The sequence below is a fragment of the Nuphar pumila genome, chromosome 4 (genome assembly GCF_984573655.1).
Source record: "Nuphar pumila chromosome 4, dmNupPumi1.hap1.1, whole genome shotgun sequence".
NCBI lineage: Eukaryota > Viridiplantae > Streptophyta > Magnoliopsida > Nymphaeales > Nymphaeaceae > Nuphar > Nuphar pumila.
In genome coordinates, this window is record NC_143252.1 from 115,442,648 (window position 1) to 115,456,558 (window position 13,911).

The following is a 13,911-nucleotide window of genomic DNA, read 5'->3' on the forward strand; positions in this document are numbered from 1 at the left end:
CATACTTTTAGAAGGAACATCAAGGAAACGTAGATTACACTGTTCTTTTAATTTTTTTTATTTGGTTATTCATCTATCTTCTTTAATTTGTAATTCCACATGCAGAATTAATAACACAAGTTTGCTTATCCACATGTGAGGCTCTTCACGGGACCACAACCCGTGACAATATAAAACAATGCAATTAGAATAATAATATCACATTTGATTTTTGCAACGCATAACAACATCTCAAACAAAGATCAATACATGCTCAAGGATAGCATGACCTATGATGATCCATTTTGATAATCAATGCATTCATATGCAAAAATCATCAATAACATGTCACTATGCATTTTTTTCAAATGCTTCTCAATGCGCATTCATTTATGCCAATTTTAATAATATACATGAAACAATAATATTCATAAGCACGTGCATAAATTTACATATTCATGTTAAATGCATGCTTTCATTCATGAATCATTTCAATCAAACATGCAAACACTCATGCAATCATTTACATGCAAAACACATATATCTCATGTATGCACATTCATATATGCAAGTTTAGTGATGTACATAGAACACAACCTTTATAAGCATGTGTTTACTATTCATGTGCATGTGCTTATGTGACCATGCCAAATACATCCTTACACTCATGAGTTATTAGAACATATGGGCATTTATGCAATAATGTACATGTGAAACACACATTAATTTCTAATAAGCACATGAGACATCTAACACGTTGAATAAGCATGTCATAACAATTAAGCATGAGAACAATTTCATTCATAGGATGTCTTAATCAATCCAAACACATTGAACAAAATTTGAAACACTAAGCAATAATACAAAGATTTTTTTTTCGGCACCCAATTGACTAGGGCTCAGCTTCAGCCCAGCCGACTCAGTTGGCTGGGCCTGGCAGCCATAGCACAAACCCAGACCGGGCTTGTGGGCACCCTGCCAGGGCCTGACAGGCAGCCAAGTGCCACTCGACTGGGCTGCCAGTCAGCCCAGCAAGCTAAACAAAAAGTTTTTTTAGCACCTGCCCAATCGAGTGGGCTCAACTGGGCTTCTGCGGCTTGGTAGGCCTGGCCGATTTGCCAGTGCTGCCCAGTAGGACGCCAACAATAGAAAATGAAACCACGCTACATGACTGAACATCCAAATCAAAGTTTTAGTAAGCATAGAAAGACAAATTCATATTCAAACATATGCAACTAGTTCTCATATAAGTATGAATAACTATGATTTCAAGCCAAAACCAACTATATATGTATAATATGAGAGCATATCAGAGACTGTATGTGGAAGCAATTATTTTATTTAGATATGCATAGATTCATGTTTAAATATGCATGCAACTCAATATTATCTTTTTGGTAAACACACATAACATAATAGTTACAAAACTACATGCATCTGCATAATCTTTTTTCATATAGAACCATCATGTATTATCTTACCATGAACCCTGCATCTAAGCATACTCTTTTTATTTTCTTTTTTTTTACAAAAAAAAATGTTTTAAAGGCTTTGAGTGCAATAAATCTGGGCCAGATTCGCACGTGCCTCGAGCATGGCAAATCTGTCTCAGTTTAGGGATTCATGACAATACATTTACAAATATAAATATTTATATGTGTATTTTCCCAAAGACAAACCCCAAAACAAGAAAATCGATTTTTACCATAGATCACACACTCAATACGAAGCTTTTATCATACACAATAATTTTGTTTTATTATAAAAATAAACATATACAAAAATTTATTTTTGACAAGACATATAAAAATAAAAATACATCCAATAAAGAGGATTCATAAATCCTCAACCATATATTTTAGAGTAAATATCCAGATTCACTCTATTTTCATGGATTTCTACTAAAAATATTGCATAAAAAATCAATCTATATTCAATTTCTCACTTGAATCAAGAGAGAAAATCCATACCATACGTGTAGATAAAAAAAATATGAATTTGATGGTGGAAACATTGGAGATCGAAGAAGAAAGCCCATTCTTCTTCCTTCTTCCCTTCTTCCCTTTTTCCCTATATTCTCTCTCTCTCTCTCTCTCTCTCTCTCTCTCTCTTTCTCCCTTTTTCCTTCTCTTTTTTTTTGAAGTTTATATATACAAAGAGGGGGTGATGCCCCCCCCCCCCCCCCCCGCCCTTCTAGATGGGCTAGAGAAGAAAGTGCATCCCCAATGGACTCTCTTCTCTCGAGAGTTTCAAAAAAATTGACATTCTAAAGTTGACTTTTCAAAATTTTAATTTAAATAAACTTTCTAAAGCCTTCTTAGTTCTTCACAAGTGTTTAAGGACTCTACTAAGAGTCCTAAACAAATACCATAAATAAAATTTTGGAACTAAATTAAATTAAATAATTAATTATTTAATATTGAATAATAAATAAATTTTCAAAAGCTTCCAAAAGTTGCCATATTAACTTGGGAGACTTCTTAACATTAATTAAATTAAATTTAAATGTATCTAATGAATTTAAAGTTGGAAATTCGTTGGGCATGGATATTTGGATATGGATCCAAATCTAAGATCCAAATTCATCTTCAAAGATCCAAATGGGTTTAGGGCCGGATCAAATCAAGATTAATATGGGTCTTGTATAGAGTCCAGATCCATATTAATTTAGGTCAAATTCATTGGATCTAGTCTGATCTAAATTTGGATTCAAACTGACAAACTCTCTTTTAAAAAAAAATGTCATTTTCAGGCCAATCGTAGCCTGAATCTAGAAAAGTAAAATATTGTTACGCTCAGAATTTTAAGACGCATCCAACGATATATAACTAGAATTTTGCCTAAAAATAACCCAAATTTTGCTTGAATTTAAAGGTTGAAAATAAAAATTTTCCTCATGTTTCGATTGACTCGTCTCAACCTTATCAATGAGACCTGGGCCAAGCATAAACTCAAAAACATCGGCCTAAAATCGAGATTTTACTGATTTTTCTTCTATACTTAGTCAAATTTTTAAAATCTCAAATTTAACTAAGTGTAAAAATACGCGATATTACATATTGTATTCATTCCATTCTTTCACAAAATGAAGTCGCTGATACACTACATTCATTATATTCTTTTACAAGAATATTGTTTTTCACTGCATTTTGATGAGAATGAAACAAAGTATGTGCAGAGGTACATCTATCTCTTGGGCCTCAAGAATGTTGCATATCACCACATCTTTTATGGAGAGAAAGCACAATATGTCATTATTGATTCTACACTCTGTATTGTTCTCCTACTTTTTTCTATACCACCCACACTATGTAATTGAACACTGACTATGAGATACGTCGACTATGTGTTGATGGAGATAAAACATAGTATATCATTGATTCTACATCATTATAGTCTAACACATCTATCTGGCTATCACAATTCATTAAAGCCACATACCTCCATCAATTATACATCATCATTGTTCTTGTTCTCTATGATGACAATGAGTTTTAAGATGATCCACTGTAGCACTCACCAATAATTTGTAGACTTTTTGTTTCCTATTACACTCATATCATAAGATGTGCTTGCAGGAAAACCCATTGTCGATGATTTTTCGTCAATAAAGTATCATCGATCTTCTCACCACTAATGCTTGGCCCTAGAAAAATGATCATAATTTTTTACTGGTTGAAGACCATAAAAACCTTAGTTTCTGTTAAACCCTAGTTTTGTTTTTATACTATACTCGTACGAAAATATCGTTTTTAATGCTTGTGGAATTCTCACTCTGAAAAAAAATTAGAAATTTCATAAACATTTCAAGAACTTCACAACCACCAACCTGAAACTTTTAATGAAATTTGCACTCTAATGGGCTATATATACACATAAATTTGTACGCTAAACAAAATCTTGCATCGCTTAAAGTCAATAGCATGCGAAAGTCTATGAATACCACAACTTTTTATGAATTCTGCATCGAAAGTAGACTTTCGTAATTACTAATGTGAAACTCTTGACAAAAATTCGCAATCTAATCACCTATATATACACATAAATTTGCATGCTAAAATAAAAATTTGCATTGTTATAAGTCAACAACATGCGAAAGTCTATGAATTTTGCATCGTTATAAGTCAACAACATGCGAAAGTCTATGAATTTTGCATCGAAAGGAAGACTTTTGCAACCACCAATGTGAAACTCTTGACGAAATTTACAACATATTTTTGCAAGCAATGTCGTGATATTCATGCTATTTGTGTGAAATTCATGATTTCTACAAAAATATCATGGAAATTTTGTTTTTAGTGAGATTTAGCGAGATGAGCGAGCGTTATGATGCAATGCACATAAATTGAGACATTCATAAAAAAAGGCCTTAAAAATTAGAAACACACAAAATTAGACATCGGGCGAAATTTAAAATTTGTGGGGCATTTGGGAAAACATGTCAAATTTGTAGTAAAGTACCAATATTTTCATTTTTTTTTATGATGAATGAAAACCCTCACCAAGAACTGGGTCACTTAATGGCCCTGCCTTTCTGTGAGGTAAAACTCTGAGTTGAGTTGAGTTGAGGACACGACCACCCAGCCCCGCCTCCCTGAAAAACAAAATTGAATGTTAAAAAAGGATCAGAAGAGTTGGAGCTAAAGCGTTTTTAAGGGGCAGTTTTACTTTTGACAACCAATCTCGGACACTTGGTCAGTAGGCTTGGCATCAGAGTTGAGCATAAAAAAATGACTGTTGATGTTCTGAGTGCCATCTCCCCGGTTACACAAGTTGAAACTGTGTTCATTACATGTCTCTTGCCATCCAGTTTTATGGAACTCATGTACATTAAAACGCGGACGAAAGATGCGAATCCAACTCAAGTCAATTTTGGATACGATAGAAAGTTGGATCCAGGTTTAAAACAACGTTGTTTCTGAGAGCAAAAAAAAATATTTTCCTTCGTATGGAGGTGCTATAAAACCATCTACATTGTATCTTTTGGAACGCTTAGGATAAAATCTTTGCGTATGGATATCAATCTAGTGGTTCCCTTTCTCTAACACGGGTTCCGCAGACTGAATCTGACAAATATTTTTTGAAAGAAATAATTTCATTCAAAGTGAGTACGTCGACAATGTCATACAGAAAAGTGTGGGAGTGATGAGATATCACCCACCAGCGATGATGTTTCAGTGATCCAAACACAGGTCAGAAAATCTGACAAAAATATGAACCATGAATCTATATAAATCCAATAACTGTAATAAGAGCTACGGGATCATGGTTTGTATGGTGTTTGCAGAGTCTGATTCCATATAATACTAGACTTTGTTTGGCCTGATTCAGTTATACATAGATTCAAACTGATTCTTACAGGTTTCACCCCTACGAGATCTGGTCCTTTTGTGGGATGAGAGTGCTCCAGGAAGGGTCATTACCCACAAATCACGCAGAACAGAATGGTGCCACTGTACCACCTACTGCCTTTTTTCACGAAACGAGAAAAGAGTTTAAAATAACGAAATAACAGCAGTCAAGTTCTTGTGAGAAATTAAACTTTTTTTTTCTTTTGTTTTTCTTGTATTTTTATTGACAAAATATTGATAAGTTAAAAAAGTAGGAAAATATGTAATTAAGAGTAAAAACGAACCATTTTCTCAAGAAATAGAGCTGAAAAATATTTCGTTGGATAATTAGAGAAAAAAAACAGCTTCACTTATGACGTTCCGTCAACTTGGTTATATTCAAGAATGGCCGCTAGTACATGAGCAAAGCCCTTGTAGGCTCTCTAAAGCGTTAAGTGTGGTTGTTGACATTTTCGCCAAAGGAGTGGTTGTGAAGGTATTGAGTTGAAGACGCCGGATCAAACCCCGCTGGTGCACGGGTGTGTGGTGGTGGGCCACGTAAGACAGGGTGGTCGTGGGCCCCATCTGGGGTTTTTTCTTAGCTTCAGCAAAGATTACTCATCGTAAAAAAGACATTTGCAACTATTTTCATTAACATCAGGAATTCCATTAGTATCTTAAAAAGGTGGAAATTCAGATTCTACGTAGTCAAAGACAGAGAAAGAAGGCACACGGATGCTAACATTTGCATTAAATTCAAGGGGTAAGAGGGATAGAGGTTTGTTTTACTTCCAATCCAAACAACCACAATATCATTTCTAGTTCCTTGCGGCAAGGTCGAAGCTGGGTGTACTTTTGAGTGGACAGGGAGGTTCTCAAGGGTTTTACAAACTGAAGGCCAGCCAATGTGTGGTTGGTGAGGAGGGATTTCCTTGGATTATCCAAAGAAGAGCCTCAATAGCCAGACTGTGAAGATCGGATGCTCCACATGTGTGATCAGGGTGTGTGTGTGTGATATAACTGGTTTGGATTCAGGTCAGTTATCTGACTGAATCCGGATCAATTTGTCAGATTCGGAAATGAAAGATCTGATTAATAATAGATCCACATTTATTATAGAGAATTATATTCAAGCTGACAAAGATCCAAATCCAAGTACATGCAATTGGATCCAATTAGTGGATCAGGACTCGGATTTAGCCTCGTCCTTCCTAATCCTGTTATGCAAAAATCCAATTAGGTTCGGATTCAATAATCTTAAATTCTAACCGAATCCGAGAGAGAGAGAGAGAGAGGTGCAATCTTGCACCCGCGCATGCATGTGCACGTGTGCATGTTCATAGGCATATCCTCTCCTACCAAGCAACCCCCATCATTGAATTCGGTGGAATGATATTTCAACCATTGTCTTTTGCTAACAATTATCGAAGACCAATACATATCACTGACATTATTTTGCCTACCGAACACACACCCCCCCCCCCCCCATACCACCGACAAAGTCTGTTCTAGTCCTTACCCTCTTCTCCATTTCAATGAAGTTCCTGACACTAATCATGTAGCCCACTTGCATTTCAGTTTCTCTACTGGAAACCAAGTTAACCGGAAAAGGTTTTTAAACAGGTTTTAAGGCGTACAAACCAGAAAATGTTGGTTGCTCTCATGGGTTCCAAACCCCTTAGTTGAAACTCATAGGAGGATGTTATGACCAGATATGATCCCATGAATGTGTTTAGCATGGTCAAAATAGTAGAAATCGACATTTGTAATGTAAAAATCCCGTAAATGAAACCCATAAGAGGATGTTGTTTTGACCAAATATGATCCGCTGGACGTGTTTAGCACGGCCAAAATAGTAGAAATCGACATTAGATCGTATTTTTTCAGCATAAAGATATGATGTTTTGATGGTTGAGAATCCAGTACAATGTACACTGCTGATTTTTCAACTCCAAAAAATCTAATATACACGTCAGAAAAACATGATCCAAGGAATGATTTTTACTGGATCAAACATCAAAAAAATTAGAGTTTTTGACTAGAAGGTTTGAAACCCAAGAAAGTAGCAAACATCATCCCCTTAACGGTTCATTCTATAGAAACTGCGTTACACCACAGTTTCAGAGCTTGGCCATATGCACTAAAAAAAGTTGTGCACACATGAGGATCTGATCATCTGGCTAGAGGGTGGATCCTGGCATCCTCACTTAAAGGGGCATCACAAGTTCAAAACCTAGGTTGCGCATCTTTTGCTGCAAGGTCGAAACTGGATGTACACATTGATGGGCAGGGGTGACCTGGATTTTCACGCTAACAGACACCATGAACAGGGCACAGGTCAACTAATTGTACCTTCTGGTGCGTATAAAGTTGACGCCCAGCTATAAAAAAAAACAGCAATTGGAGCCCCATTCAACCGTGTCAAACTCGAGTATGTCAAATGCAAAACCGAATCTGATACATGACTTGCTGAATGGACTTTCACGTCTTAGCATCAAAAGGTTCATTCCTAAAATCATTTAGGAACTAGCTCAATCCACAGCAACACAGTCCTTCCAATTTCAGGTAATTTCTGGTTCTATTTTATATGAACACACCACTGCTTTAGCTCATCTTCATCATGCGGCAGTTCTCTCCACAAAAACTTAATGCAGTTACAGTATCCTGCAACCATTCACCAGCCATCAATAACAGCTCAAAATGATACCCCATTCTGAAAACAAGTCGTCACTCAGTAGAGGAGCAGTTCAGGTTTCACCATACATCCTCAAAGTTCGTGGTTACTCTGCGTAAGTACTGCACATGCATGATAATTCTCAGTGAGGCACAAAAACTAATCAATGTTACAAGCATATCAGAGCTTTGTCCATCCAGGTGAAATATTCATCTTTTGTAATTTTCTCACAATCTCATATCGTATCGTGAACTGAAGAACATTTTTAGGGAGACTTGCTGCCAATCATAATGGCAAATATCTTTTCAAAAAGACAGAAAATGATACATGCCTTTCATTTGAAAATTTTAATGCTGTTCTTAGATTTAAAAATGTGATAACACCATCACATTTTCAAATATCAGATGTCACCTTTTTTATTTTTCTTTGTGTGCAGTCTTTAATTTTTAACCATGATTTTATCATTTTATTCTCTTCTGTTTCACAATTTAATAATATTGCTGAGATTTCTAAATGAGAACCTGAAGAAAAACCAAAAAACTTTGTGAGAATGAGAAATTTCACAGTAAAATAATTGGTATTTTAAGATGTTTGATCGCTATGCTGGCAATGCAGGTATGGTGTCATTGCAAGCAGCAATGATATGTGCATGGGGACTTTCCTATGGTTAGATTATGTATCTCGGGTCATAAAGCCATTTAAATCAAGGTTTTAGAACATCAGTAAATTCAAGAGCCAATCTTGAGTTGGATATAACAGCTAGGTGGGTCACAACAGAACCAACTAATGCCATCAAGTCAGAATATCCACGGGCTTAATCAGGCTTAGTCGGTTTTAAAAGTTCATGCTCCAAGTCTCTATTATGCGCCAATGAATCAAGTTGCACCTCCTGAAACACTGAGGCAGCATCATCTGATCTTGAACAAAACTTGTGCCACATTTGCAAAGCAGAATCCAACCTTACAGTTTTCATTCGAGCAAATGGAATTTGAAACATATACAGCAACCACTTGCAGATCATCATCTGTTTAAAAGCAAAGCTTATAGAAGGCTGAGAGCATGATAACATGACTGAAATCAATTTAATACTAGATCTGTCATGAAAAGTCTTGGAGATGACAAAGAAACTAAAACACATGACCAAGTGACAAAAGACAGATGTTAGTTTTCCCCACAAGTGTTTCGATACTCATTATTCATCTAAATACATGTGATTGTACAAACAAATCAAAGGTTATGGCACTGAAGTTTAATTAGCTTGGCATTCACTGCACCAGAAGCTTTTATGGCTCAAACCAAAGAACACGACACAAATGACTCAACTCCATATTTCACAAATCAAAATTCCAATTCACATAGTACTATAATGATCAAAACCTGAAAGTGATACCTTGGAAAACTAACCAGCTCAAATCGCCTTGATATAATTCAATTGTACATCATGTTTCCTTCTCTTCCTCCTTTCTGTCTATCCATACATGCAGCAAACATCATCCTCATCCTGTCAAAAATTCATGCTCTCGCGGACAGTAATCCCAACTAGCCCGTATTCTAATCCAAGCATAATGTGGAGGCATACTATCTGCTAAACCAGACTTTCTGAGACTGTCTTAATGGTAAGAGCAACCCATATTTATAACTTGCTGAATCGTAACTGGCTGAGTGGACAATTCATGCATTCATAGAGCGACCATGTCCTGATCACATTCATAGCGGAGTTTCCCCATTTTGCACTGTAACAAAATAACAAGTTTTGGACTTTTCAGCATATTGAAAGAATTATACAGATGAGGGAATACAACTACATCACCCTTCAGAAGAAATTGAAAAAGTACCACACAAGGACCAACTAACATAAATGCTAGAGACACTGAAATCCCAGGGATAAAAAAAATGAGGCTTCAATACTCAACTTCCACTATATAATGTAAACTGGAAAAGAATTAACTTTTGGAATAAAAAGGTTACAACGAGGATGAAACCAGACAACCGGTAACAAAGATATTCACAATCCAATGATACTCCCAAGCATGGTGGTACCGGTGATGGATTACTATGGGTGCTAGAAAGTTGAATGATTTCAATTACCCACAATTAGTAAACAAAAATAACGCCATAAATGAAGTATTAAACACAAATATTTATTGATAATCAGTGGCAAAAATAGCAAATAAACACAAAAAGAAAAATTCTAATCCATTAAGTGAACCAGAAATTTGGGATTAAGAGATACAGATGATGACCTTCCATCAATTGTATATAACTGTATATACACAATCAGAAGGATTCCATTAAAGAGATCAAACTCCTAAAACCATGATGAAAAAGTAATACAAATCCAATCAAAATGATGCATGAATTAGTACTCCAAAAACTTTTCAGTAGGCATCAAAACAAACATTTTAAAATAGAATACATGAGTGATGATCTAATACAGGAAAAAAATCCGATCAAAGCAATTGCATTTTAGAAAAGAGCAAAATTAGAACCACCACATCTGCAACAAGATCATCAAGGAAAATCCACAAAAAGAAGGGAAAAGGAGAATCTTTATATACCTTCAGGACAACATCAGCAATTCTCTTTCCCTGATAGAGATCAGGGGCATTGAGATGATCCACAGCCTTGCATTCAGGAGGTGACTCAAAGAGAGACAATGAGAACTGCTTGTAGATGACACCCACATCAAAATAGATCAGACCAGAGCTGGGAACATCAACCTTTATGCCCTTCACAGGGAACCACATGAACAGCTCCTGGGCAGAGATCCCAGAGACAGCTCCCATCTGCCCATAGCTCAAGTTGCCAGATATTTTCTTCTCATAATGCACTTGGTTCTCAAACTTTGCATTGCAGGGTTGATCAAGATGGGCCTCAAAGTTTCCCAGGTCATCCACAATGAAATTGCTGACCCCTTTGGGTAACAGCCCAATTGGCAAACCATTCATCTTCAGGACATCATAAATGGTATTGGGTTGTGGGTCATTCTGGGAGGTTGAGAGATGGGTGGCCAGGAGGATGAGGAGAAGGGTGAGAAGAATTATGGGTGAAGAAGAGAAAGGAGGCATTTTTGTGGGGTTTGTCACAGGTGGGAGGTAGGAAAAGAAGGAAAGATGGGATTTTGGGAGAAAGGAGTGAAGGTAATGAAGGGAAGATGGGGGGACTGTAGAGAGAGAGAGAGAGAGAGAGTAATAATAAAAAATAATTGGGGGAGGGGACAAAGGGGGAAAGAGGGGTGAAATGAGAAATGGAGAGGTTTGAATGGAATGGGGAAGGTGGTTAGATCAGAGCCTGAAGAAGTTTTTGTTTTGGGGAGGGAATGCCAATGGGAGGTGAGAATGGGTTCGTGTGTTTTCACATTTGCGTAATTGAGGCGAGGACAAGAGAGAAGCATGTGAATTGGTGGGGCGGTTGATAATTACGGTTTTGTCTTTGGCATCATGCGTGGAGACCCACAGCACATACATGATTAGGGGTGTCAACGGGCCTGATTTACTCGAACCCGACCCGAACCACACCCTATAGGGTTCCAGTATGGTAATAAATAATAAAATCCGAATTCAGACCCGAAGGTCCGATTAATACATAAATCCGGGTATAGTTTGTGAAATTTGATACCAGACTCAGACCCGACCTGAGTTCCGATTAAAACTCATAATTTTTCAATGTAAAAATGATAAAAATATATAGTTTTACCAGGTAGGGTCCGGGTCTGGTTCATGTAGTTCTTTGCAGCTTTGGGTATGCTTTTTTTTATTAAATTTGAGTCCAGACCGGAAACCATATCCGAAAACTGAGTCTAAGTCTGATACCACATGGGTCAGAACCAAACCAAACCCAACCCTTTGACACCCCTATACATGATAATACACTTTGAGAGAGAGAGAGAGAGAGACAGAGGCATTTTTTCTTGAAAGGCAAGCTGGGGTTAGTCAGACACCTACCAGATATCTCTTAAGCCCCATGTGGCAGAGGGATTCGATCCTGGGCCTTCAGCTTGGCACAGGACCCCGATTACCACATGGGATACCACCTTCTGTACAGGTTTGATTCTGAGGTAACCAATCGGGTCTGAGGATTTGATTGTTTACAATAGTTGAAACCGATCAAATTCAGTAGATATTGACCCTTTTGGAATCAGCTGGACCATTGGTGGCTTTCATATCTTGCTACATGCAAACAAGGGTCCAGGTTAGGTCCGAGTTCCTGGCTAGAAATTTAGACTGTGAAAGTTATCAGTTAGGCCACCTCTGCGTCTTTTTAAAGAATAGTGTGTATTAATAGGTTTAACTTCATACTATCTTGAAGTTGGATTAGTTTTGCCATCTGATAAAAAGCAAGCTTCAATTTAGGCTATCCGATAAAAAAGCAAACTTAAATTTAGGCTATCTGATAAAAAACTAACTTAAATTTAGGCTAGGCCACTCTAAATTCATATCCAAGCTCTAACCAGAAAGAATTATCCAATAAATTGGCAGAAGATAAAAAAAATCTAATATTTATATTGTGATAAGTCAATCAACCCAACAATTACTCAACCCACTAAATATGATTATACATCATGCTTAATTTTATAAGAATAAACTCATGAATCTTTAGATTATGATACGTAGTTAGGTTTTTATAAGATTTAAAAATCAACTGTCTACAATTTTAAAAAATAATTAATACTTAAATTTTTTTTTTATTAAAATACATGATTCAAGTGTCATTTTCTAACAAATCAACCATGCTGAACACATCTGCGAGGTCAGATTTGTAAAAAACAACCTAAAACTCCTATTTACTCATGATAGGCTAAAAAGTGTTAGCAGCTATCACTTTTCCAAAATCTATACATGCTCAAAATTAAGTAGACTAGGTTATCATATCTAAATGAAAATCTTAAAACTCGCATAGTTGGCTAATTGATATTGATTCTTGAATTAGTAAAACTTTTGTCAACTATATATAACCACGTCCACTTTTGGGTCAAATGAAGATGCATTTAGTTTGTGTTTAGATATTTATTGGATCAACTATTGAGGAACCAAGCGGACCCAATTGTATTATAGTGGGTTGAGTAATTATTGGGTGGATTGGCTTATCACAATATAAATATATGAATTTGTTTTGAAAAATATTCAACAATACGCTTGATGGTCTAGTGGCTAGAGTTGTTGTCCATACTAAGGTCAGTGTTTCAAGTATTATTACAGGTGTCAAACTTAGGGGTGGCAAAACCTCACATGATCCGCCAACCCGCCTCTTAGGCGGGTTCGGGTTTGGCTTAAACGGGTTCATGTCATAAACGGGTTGACCTGCCTAACCCGTTTATTAAACGGGTCGGGTTCGTGTTAGGGGTATGCCAACCCGCCTCTTATGCGGGTTCAGGTTTGGCTTAAACGGGTTCATGTCATAAACGGGTCGACCCGCCTAACCCGTTTATTAAACGGGTCGGGTTCGTGTTAGGGGTATGCCTGACCCATTTAATAAACGGGTTAGGCGGGCAGGTCAACCCGTTTACCCGAACCTGACCCACCAACCCGTTTACCCGACCCGACCCGCCCGCCAACCCGCTAACCCATCAACCCGTTTACCCGACCCAACTCGTTTATTAAACGGGTTAACCGGGTCATGTCGGGTTACCCGTTTAATAAATGGGTCGGGTTCGTGTTGAGGTATGCTGACCCGCCAACCCGACCCGATTGCCACCCCTAGTCAAACTTACTTTGCTCGTCCTTTTAGAGTAAGGGTAAATTAATAATTTTATTTTCATAGTTACGGGAGTAAAATGGTAACTTTTAGTTTAACCCAAGAAGTTTAGCAAAGTCTGAAATGTTTAGTGCACTGGTAAATTAAGCCTAAACGTTTGGGGTGGGTATCTTAAAATTTCCCTCAAATAATTGTTGAAGCTTATCGTTAAACCCAAAGAAGTTGAGCTGGATA

At 37.0% G+C, this 13,911-nt stretch overlaps 1 protein-coding gene across 1 annotated transcript; it reads right to left on the reverse strand.

The window, feature by feature from the left end:
* Positions 1-7,250: 7,250 nt before the first annotated feature.
* LOC149840713 (uncharacterized) lies at positions 7,251-11,196 on the reverse strand. Its single transcript, XM_090004532.1, has 2 exons — positions 10,542-11,196; positions 7,251-9,716 (listed from the first exon to the last, which is right to left on the reverse strand). The coding sequence occupies exons 1-2, from the start codon at positions 11,049-11,051 to the stop codon at positions 9,663-9,665; spliced, it is 564 nt and encodes a 187-aa protein (XP_089860658.1). The 5' UTR covers positions 11,052-11,196; the 3' UTR covers positions 7,251-9,662.
* Positions 11,197-13,911: the final 2,715 nt, after the last annotated feature.